This window comes from Athalia rosae, chromosome 4 (genome assembly GCF_917208135.1).
Source record: "Athalia rosae chromosome 4, iyAthRosa1.1, whole genome shotgun sequence".
NCBI lineage: Eukaryota > Metazoa > Arthropoda > Insecta > Hymenoptera > Athaliidae > Athalia > Athalia rosae.
The window spans coordinates 7,006,614-7,017,175 of record NC_064029.1 but is presented as its reverse complement, the minus strand read 5'-3'; the positions used below and the strand labels follow the sequence as shown (position 1 = coordinate 7,017,175).

The window sequence follows — 10,562 nt, the reverse complement described above, 5'->3', positions numbered from 1 at the left end:
CATTTTGTTCTACTTTTTTCATTCAATTCAGGGGATTATTGGTATTGGAATAATTTGAGCAGGGTAAATAAGATTTGACATTTTTTATTCAATAATCCCATACTTTTTAACATTATGGTCATAAATAATAATTTTATAATTAAATGAGAAAGTAAATCCGAACGCATTTTCTAAAGCGAATCAATTCTACCGACGTTATTAGCGTCAGGTGATGTGATCGATCGATTGATTTTTATTCACTCATTTTAGTTATCTCGTTTTTTTTTTATTATTTCAATACCTTAGAAAATTCTTATTCTCTTAACATATTAATATTATTACTAATCTAATGGAGATGAAAAATAAAATGGGCATGGATTTATACAGAAATGAATAATTTGCGATTTACAAAATGTCAAATACATATCTTGTCCGTGTTTACAATTATAACGCAATTTATTCCGAGAAAAGAATTTTTTTTTTTCCTCTCAAGTCGAAGGTGCAGGTGATGATCGTAAACGAAAAAAAATCGAAATTAAAATCAAATAAATTTCGAACCCGCGCACAGTTGTGATGTTCCTAACGAATGATAACTGATTTTTTCCATTTTTTTTCTTCAAAGTAATTTTTTTTTCACAAACAGTCAATTTTAATTTTCGGCTATTATTTAGCTATACTGCAACCGAACGGAGTTAAATTTCACTAAATTTACGTCCTAATCACTTACAGCCTAGTAATTTTAACTATTTATCTAATGATCACGTAACATATATTACAAACACAACCAGACTTCTGGGGGGAATAGGGTGAACGGGGGCCATTTTCAATACATTTGGCAATCCCATAAGGTGGTGTAGATGCATACACGTATACATATATAGGCATATATATCCATACCTTTTCAGGGTTTAGATTATTTTTTTTCGTTTACATCAGCTGTTAGGACTACGGACACGATGATTGCATAATTAACAGACCGACAGGATCTACCTTTCTTGCACTTTCTCGATCAGTCAGACGAACGTGTCTTACGTTACTTTCTATATTAGGATAAGATCATGGCGGCATTTTCCCCGTATTCCAATATACGAAGGGGTTTATAGCCAATCAAGGAAGAAGACGAAAGAGAAGATAAGATCACGTACGATTTATATATAATATATATTTTTCTCCGATCATTTTCTCTTTTAAATTCTTTTTCACTAAGCTCATTCTTTTTTTTTCTGATTGAAATAGATTTCCTTTCATTTTCCAATCCAACATCTCCAATCATGAGATTTCAATAATAATACTCGATTCGCCTTTGTCATCTTGATCGTTATTTCATTTTATTTAATATTTTTATAATTCCTTTCTTTTTTTGCTTTTTTTCTATGTGAAAATATACAAATACATATTATCTGGCACACACGCGTATGCACACATAGTGGATAGGTATATATGAATTACGCCTAGCGCACATTGTCAATTGAAATTTTTTTTTTTCTCTCCTTTCGCGCACGTATGTCTATCATTACGTCGATTCAGTCATTTATGCTTTTTTCTCTTGTTTCTCAAGAAAAAAAGAAATGTCTTTGTAATTGTAGATCTCATTAATCTGGACATGAACGTATTTCCTACCATATGTACGTGTATAAATGCTTCAAAAGTAGATTTTTCTTCCGGCTCTCAACGCATATACACACAATTTTACTACCAAATTTTTGTTACCAAAAAGAAAAAAAAATTTACAAAATGAATGGAACAGAAATAAAATTGAATTTTTCTAATCAGCCGATATTAAAGAGCCATATATCCATGGATTCAATTTCTCAAACATATCGTTTTTACGATGGTAACGTATTGTTCTTAACAATAATAACGATAATTGTTGTTATTATTATTTTCATCCGATAGCGCACATTCTACGAGGCAGAAAACAGAGACGAATAGAAAAAGTTTGCGTTTCGTGAATCGTGCACAGAGAAAAAAAAATATCCATATCTTCTTATATATTTTCTTTTCATCGCGTTCGTTTTTGTTATAACGGACACAATAATAAGTATTTTTTTTTTTTTACCATAATTGTGCACGATGAGGGAGGAAGGTTGTTTGGTGGTGGAGTTTTTTAGACCACTCGTAGACAACTTCAGCCATACATTCATTCGTCCTTAATTATTCTCTCGATGGTTTGTGAATGATGACACTATAATATGAATGGTGGTGGTTAAGTCTTGTGCAAATTTTAGGGCTCTTTAACAGCCTCGTCAGAACTTTCCGTTCAGGAAGTAGCTCTGAGCTTTTCTAACGCCGGGACCAAAGACTCTTCTAGGGATGGTCCGCAACTCAACGCGCACTCTCCACTCCACCTTGCCTTTCCACTGGCATGGGACTGTAACAACAAAATTGAAGAAAAAAAAATTTATTATTGGATAAAGAAATGAATTAATTAATTTTACATCGATCGATCACGCATCGTGGAAAATCAATATTGACCAAATTAGAACACATACATATACATATACGCTGTGTTACTTGCGTATATTGCAGACTTTGTTCAAATGTTTGAATAAACTTAAATATGTCAACGAACACAGAACACAAAACCACCTACGTGCGTCAATCAATGCGATGTATGTATAACTATACCATGATATACATACATAGACTTTTAATGGCGAATAATAATTTACGACTGTTCACTATATTGTTATCATATACGAAACGCCCGCGCGCGTGGCGGACGCGCAACTATATGGCGATTTGCTTTGAAAATATATACGGTATGATTATATGTTTTAACGTGGAACGATATACATAAAACACGTACATGCGTATAATTTATTCAATATATTGTACACTTTCTGGTGAAATAATTTCTAAATACTCATAGAGTAGGTCAAGTACGTTAAATGTTATTTATTCATCATCATGTCTTTCAATTTTTCTTATTCCTTTTCTTTTCAAGTGCACAAGTGAATTGAATAAGTATTAAATTTCAATTACCATTGTGAGGTCGCGTTTCCAAACGGCGTGGCAACGTCCATCGCATAATGGGCATGGACGCTCCAACGAATAACCACCGCATTCACTGCAATCGAGAGAAACGTGTTGGGCGCTCCATGAAACACCGCATCTGCAATGGAGAAAATAACGACGGCTATTAGATAGGTGTGAATTTATAATAATCATCAACCGCGATCATCATCGGCTCTATACGAGCATTCGTTTTAATTGCAGACTCTCCGAGGTGGGGAGGAACGGAAACAGTTTTTTTTTCTTTCAAATCACAACCAAGCCAATAGAAAATCAATTCGATTGCCGAACGTACGTCATTACACTGTTTTGGCCCGAGGTCTTTGAATGAGCGTAATAATAATGGAGAAAAAAAGAGGGAACAAAGCTCTAAGGATGTTGAGGCGTAGTACCGATTTCTTGAACCGCACACGTCATATCGCTGCGCAATTTCAAATTTTTTTACAGTTCAACGTAGTCGTACAAATATATCCGTATAATACGTAGTTTCAGCTGTTGCAATTCTTTCAATTACGTTTGTCTGGATCGGACCGGATTCTATTGTCAGTCTTGTTGTGTAATTCGATGGTTCGCATCGATGCTGTTCCTTGCATCGTCGTTGACCCATGTGACTACGTATACGTACGTACGTACAACAAATTACGGTATGACTCTAAAAGTGCCACTTTTCTACCTCGTCGATCGCGAACCTCACGTTGAATCAATTGAATCCAAACAGTTTTCAGATAGGTAGAGCCGCGATCTCGCACGCGCAAATTCCAACGACCGCTACGAAATTCCGTTACTCGACACGAGGCACAGTCGTATAGAACGTAATAAAGAAAAAGCAACGTGGAAAAAAGATATACGATTTACTGTTACTATTGTACAAGTAAATTAAAAAACGTGAAATTACTTTTCAGCTGTACAGAATGAGATGGAGATCTTCGATAAATCAAAAACGCCTTGCATCGCGAATCAAATTTTCATCTTTATTCAAGAAACGCGTCCCGTTATAAAAGATTGTCTGACTTATAATGAGGATCACATACTATCCGAATACGTATATTGATTTATGGTCTTTCGAATTCCACACCGTCATAGAAATGTTAGAAGGTAGAACGAGCATAACTTCGTAAAGTGCGAGTCGCTTTGTGTCTGGGCTCGTTTCAATTTTTCGCGGTGAAAAATTTGACACAACGTATATTACACGATGACCTCATCGAGCCAGGATGAAGAATTTTTTGTGTGAAATTTACCGTATCAATTTAGAACGTGGAAATATACAGCAAGTGTAGCGCGAGATGATCACGAGTCGTCTGTCGTCTGTTATATAATTATCGTTATTAATTTTTTTTTTTTTCTCTTTTTCTTCCTCTTTAACGAGTTTAGAAAATGCGATACTTACGTAAAACAGGAATTGAGTTGAGCCCGAAGTTCCTCAATGGTCAAGATAGTGTCTTGATATTGCGGATGAGAATCTTGAAGACCGTCGTCTAAGCTGCCGCATAAACTATGACAGGACAGCGAAATGTTGCTTCTGAAATAATGATAAGATAAAAAAAAATTAATTACCTTCATCATCGTATAACATACTTCAGTTTTAATTCATTATCTTTTGTCGATCTACTTTTCCTTCCCTTTCCTCAATTTTTTTTCCTCGCTACTTTTCTTGAGTAGACGCGATGTTGAAATGTCACGCGTTACAAAAATTGGGCAAATATAGGTATACTAATCATACAGGTATGTAATAAGTTGTCAAGAGCACGCGATCATCTCGTGTCTCCATCACATGGGATTACTCTTCATCTGCGTGCAAAGGTTACTCGAATGCGTAGTTATACATCATTTATATAATAAAATAAGGTACACGTACGTACGTAACGTGAACACAGAAAAAAAAAAAAAGTAGAAAAAATTCCGCGTCTGGAAAATTTTTCTACCACCGTCTCTCACATCAACCGTACGCGAATTCATCAAGTTCGACGAATTGCAACGTTCGTATGCGCAAAATTAGGATGAAAAAAAAAGGCTACAAAAATTTCGGTACATAATTTTACCGTCCAAATCGTATACTGTTATGTATTCCAATGATTACTGAAAAGGAGAAAAAGAATCCACATCCGCGATGACGATTCCATGTACCCGTATCTCCCCCACAAACTGTGTAGGTTGCGGGTGCGTTCGTATACATTCGCGTGCGCATGAGAGAAAAAGAAAAGGAAGATAAAGACGGACTACGGATTCTAAGAGCACGGCAAAGAATTATCTCGGACTCTGTTCAGCTGGATTCATCAGAAGTGTATAAACGTCAATTCCTCACACGAGGCCGTTCAAAAGTTACGCAAGATAAAACACCTCAGTCAATACGCGTATACGTCATTAAGACTTCAAACTCGTTCGAAACATCCCGTTCATTCTTTTTTCTCATCTTTCATTCTGTTTTGTGTTCTTCGTTTTTCGATGAACAATCTTTTTCCTTCGCGCGTTCACCGTACCGAAAAATGTATAACGAGAACGGTTGAAACTTTACTTAAATTGGAAAATAAAAGGCAAACAATTTAACATCGTTGACTGCGGATAAATATTGCGATTCCACATTAACTTCGCAAATATATTTATTTATTTATCATCCACAGTGTGAAAAAGTTTCACATGCAACCTTTCCACAGCATATACATGTATACCGCAAAGTAAGTGACTCACGCGCGAGTTTGAAATCATATTTCTCAAGTTTTTTCTTCTTTTTCTTGCTTATATTTTATTTATAAAAACAGGTAATACGTAACGTGCAAGTATTCGTGTATATGTATAAATTTTCGATCGGTGAAATAACGTTGGTACGTAGCAGAACCCCGGAATAGAATCGAACGCGCCTTTTTCCTGGGACACGACGACGTTGTACGCGATAAAAATCGTTCATGCGGACAACCGGGGGATGCCGACATGTCGCCACCTTCTGTTCCATTGTTGGATTCTTTTTTTCTCTTACCGAGAAGAAATACGTTCCGCATTCGATAGCTATTAAGTGCGTATATGCAATGAGAAGATGGAAGAGAGAAGTCTTATTCATCGCGTACTTGAACGCCATGGGTGACGCATAAAGGAAACTCGTATCATTTTCATCTCTCTTTGTTATTAATTTGAACACGTTATTAAAATAAATCGATCAGGTCATTCGGATATAGTGCATGATATTCGATAGCGTGTGCCAATGTGTGTATTATATAAATTATCTTATTGTACTTCGTGTGTACAGCGAAATTTTTTTTTTTTTTCCTTTCGTCCGCACAGATGTACGAATGTGCAAATGCCATTCACTGTTGTAATAAGCAGATCTTGTAAAAGAGCTAATAATAATTCTAAAGAGTTGAAAGCCCATTTACCACGTTGACTTTGAAGTGACATTTAACATTGAAGAAAAAAAAAAAGGAAAAGCTCTCTGCCTTCGAACTACAGAGTTTACCGTACCTATATGTATACCCATAGGTATATGTTTTATAGTTGGGTTATTACCACACATACGGAAGACCTTTCATCTTTTGTGAAACGGGTCAAGTGGTAATTGAACGAAATTCCGTGTGCGTTATTCAAATTCAACGATATCTTATGCGACTCAATTGGGTAGGGTATGTACGCAAAGATAACGATGCTTACCCGTGGCGAGAAAGACTTTCTGGGGCAGTCTGAACTGAGGTGATAGACATCTTGGATCTGGGTACTGAAACAAAAATAAATTCAACTAATTAGTCGAAATAATTTCACCAAAATTCCGATCCATTAATAGTCTCTCCAAATCACTGTATCGATACGTATTTTTCCACGAGAGGACAAAAGCAGAAGGAAATTTATGCCGAAGGGGGATACGTTGAGGAGGGGACGTAAAATTCCTATCTCGTGTGTCATTCCTTTTCGCTAATTTTGGCATTTTTCATTCAACTTTGTCAATCGAAGAAAATTGCTTTCTCCTTAGGCGATGAAAAAAGCTCCAAGCACACGAGACGTGGATGAATTTTTTTTTTTTAGCGCGCGACCAGAGGGACGTTAAATGAGATTGATGAGATAAATCTGGATACGATAAATAAATTGTCGGACGTAAAGACGGTCGGTCGTCATAATAATCTCCACTATTATTATCACTGGATTATTATGCGTGTGGGTAAAACGTTGTATAATAGTGAACACGTGTGTACGGTATGTTATAAAACACGTTGTGATCGAGTTAATTTAGTCTCGAGTAAAGGTTCGTATGAGAATTAATAATCATCGTTATAATTATCGTAACAGTCTACTCCCGAGTATTAATAAGACACTTTATAAATAACGGTGAAATGGACTCCGCATTCAGTAGCGTAACGGGTATTTAAACCAGAGTCATGTAAGTGGAATGTCCGACTTTTGAAACGAAATTTTCGGCGCATACGAAATTCTCTTCCAATCGAGAAGGGGTTTTCTTTTTCCTCTTTCCTTTTTCTTTCGATGTAAATTTATTCCACCTCGCGATTGAAACTGATTTCCATTCGACGCGAGTTCTTGAAAATTCTTCACACACATAACTCGATAGCCTCGCGATTAAAAGAAAAAAGCAAAAAAAAAAAGTGTCGGGCGTTCTCCATTTTTTTATATCCTCTTCTTTTTATTCCATTATACCTGTACGTGCACTCGACTTTAATATCGATTGGTACGCGGAATCGTAGCCCAGTTATCGCTCGCCGTACACACGGTACCGATCCGACAATTAAATGGGTAACAGCAATAATAATTGATTGAAGAAGAAAAAAAAAAGGAGAGAGAGAGAAAAAAATCAATCAATATTCTCGTCTTTTTTACAACGTCTGCAGCACGACGAACGGTGGGCGCGCGGGGTGCAATTGCAGCACCGGTGTTTAGAAACGAGGTCAACCTGTTGAATAGGTCAGCACTGTCTCTTCGGCGAACTATATGCATCGCGGTATAGCGTAGGTAGGTAGACGGTATAAAGTATGGCAAATTTAGAAACAAGAAGTGAAACTACTTCGCCCGGTTCTCATTATACATCCTGTACGTAAAATGCAGCCGTTTGCGAACTGCGCAATCCGCTCAATGATATATATTTAGCGATCTTCAGGGATTTGTATTTTTCAATTTTCAAATTTCCTCCTATTTTTCAAAAACTCGAACGTCTGACGAAGCGATTCAACGATCTCTTCTCGTCAATTTCAAATGCGCAGACTATAAATGGCGCAAAGTATATGGCGCCATTTTGGTATAAAAAGTGACCCGAGTATAATATCCGGTGTACGAAGTGTTCGCGGGGAAACTTTATCTTATTATACGAGGCGCGTTAAGTTTTCTTATCGTCACCTCGCTCGCTATATATACAATAAAATGATATAGAAAAGTTCTCCCCCACAAATGCAACATTAACAAAAAAAAATAAAAAGAAAAAATGGGTTTAAGGCTACATAAATTATTGACACGCGCCAAGTTGCGCGAAGAGAAAACAAAAGTAATAATTGGGCATAAATAAATTAGTTGAAATTTTTTAACTATGTATTGGGTTTTTACCAGAAAAAATTATTAAAAAAAAAAAGGAAGAAATATATTTAAAAATATTAGCTACATCATAGATATCGTTGAAGAAACTTTCCAAGACTCTGCTCAACTCTCTAGTGTATGTATGCAATAAAATACACATGTGATACGTACACGAGTGTACTCGTATCGAATCTCTACATAAAATGACATGTAATTATTACGAAGGTGAAAGTTATAGCGGCTCAACATTTCAGATTTTTTGATCTCTTTATCGCGTCGGGCGGAGGGTCCCCGTCAAGTAAAATCGCATCATATAATATCGTAAAATAAACTCATATTACACGAGCGAAGTGAATGCAACCGACGCATACCAACACGTAGGTAACACGTAGGTGTCTTTATCGGTGTATATCACGTGACGCGAGAATTTCAACTACAAAAGTCTTTCAGCTCTTTCTTTTGACAATAATTATTTTCTCTCTCCTTCTCTCGAAAGGTACTTTACTCGATAGTACGGAGACTCGTTTAATACAAATGTGGGTCAACATGTGGGGCAGCGGCAAAAGTATAGCAACCTCGTTTCATTTATTTTTGAAACGCACCACACGCAGTTAAAAGTTGCATCGCGGAAGCCGATGCGCCCCACCCCCCCCCCCCTCGAAAAAGGTTCTCATTTACTACCAAGGATTTGACGGGGCTTTTTTTCATCAAAATCAGCGACTATAGCGAAGTCGATTTCACATAATCACCCGAGAATCCAACCTCGAAATCTTTTGTTAGAGCTTCGCCGCTATTATAAGTCTGCATTAGAAATAGGCGGACGTCAGTTCTGCACTCTGATAATTTATAAATAGCCTAAAAGTCACAAGCTGCTCCCGTGGCAAGGGATATACGTGGACCTTCTCCGTGTGCGCATGCACACCGAGAAGCTAACTACGTTTTTAGACACTGTCAAATGTGAAACGGGGGTGTGACATTAACTTACGTAACACAAAAACGATACCGGAGTATAAGCTAGAAGCGCGGTAGTAAATTCTCTTTTACTTTTTTCTTTCCTCTGTTTTTTTTTTTTTTTTTTTTTTTTTTTCCTACTACGTTTTATATACATTCGCCCGGCAGGTTGATGACGACGAATCAGTGACGAGAGAGGATCTGGGCTATTTTGGCGCGCAGACATACCGATTCGGAATCGCCGCCAGTTTCGTCTTACAAAAACAGAAGGAAAAATGAATGACGTATTCGAGGCAGTGATTCATTTCAATTATTTGTTTGTTTTATTGATTTTGTTTATCGTTGTCGCCGAGAAAGCGTTCGTGAGCAAATGGGAAACTTTGAATGAATTGGTGGTGCAGGAGTAGGAGGCAAGGTTGTTAGGAGAAATTTGAAAACGTGCAAGTTCGAGAGTTTCCTCCTATGCGGGTTAACATGTATATTTATGTATAAATAAAAACATACACACAAACATAAATATTTATGCGAGATTGTTGCTTTAAAAATAACCACGTAGCGATACAGTATATATGTATGTATATTGCTCAACATGGTTATGCTGGTTAAGCAACACCGAACGCGCGTCTCACCTCGATAAAATCGGAACAAGGATCGAGGAAAATGTATAATCAGTAGCGGTTTGTACCAATGACGCAGTTTTACGATCCAGAAGCGAGGTATACGCGATGCATTAGTTCTAAAAAAAAGAAATCCCGCATCGTCACCAATTTCACCATAATTCCGAGAGCAAGGTTCTATGCCAAAACCCGAACTAATGATATACAACTCTTCGAACAGAAATCATGTTTTCGATGATAAACGTCGATGGTACGATGGTTGGTTTAAAACCGTTAAGTCGACTGTAATCTTCAGTTTCTTTTTCTTTTCTCTCTACGAAATGAAAAAGTTAAAAAAAAAAAAACCGACGCGCTTCTTCCGAGCTGCAATTAACTCGAGGATACGATGATCGTCGAATGTGGAACGGAAGGTCTGCGACCAGAGATTAGTCTCAAATTAATACACTTAGGGAATGAGATAAAAAAATAATGTAAAAGAAACCCACGTAGGTAGGACTCGAGGCG

At 36.9% G+C, this 10,562-nt stretch overlaps 1 protein-coding gene and 1 long non-coding RNA gene across 3 annotated transcripts in view; one reads left to right on the top strand and one right to left on the bottom strand.

Annotated features, from left to right (window-relative positions):
* Positions 1 to 68: 68 nt before the first annotated feature.
* LOC105692724 (protein pinocchio) overlaps positions 69 to 10,562 on the bottom strand; it is a 56,866-nt gene continuing 46,372 nt past the window's right edge. For both annotated transcript variants that reach the window (XM_012412117.3, XM_012412118.3), the window contains exons 3-6: positions 6,631 to 6,694; positions 4,382 to 4,513; positions 2,965 to 3,094; positions 69 to 2,350 (exon numbers count right to left, since the gene is read on the bottom strand). In XM_012412117.3, coding sequence (XP_012267540.1) covers positions 2,240 to 2,350; positions 2,965 to 3,094; positions 4,382 to 4,513; positions 6,631 to 6,694 — 437 coding nt within the window. In that variant the 3' untranslated portion in view covers positions 69 to 2,239. The remainder of the gene's footprint in view (positions 2,351 to 2,964; positions 3,095 to 4,381; positions 4,514 to 6,630; positions 6,695 to 10,562) is intronic.
* Positions 9,386 to 9,952, top strand: LOC125500704. The gene is made up of 2 exons (XR_007278146.1): positions 9,386 to 9,515; positions 9,610 to 9,952. It is a non-coding gene; the product is annotated as an uncharacterized LOC125500704 (long non-coding RNA).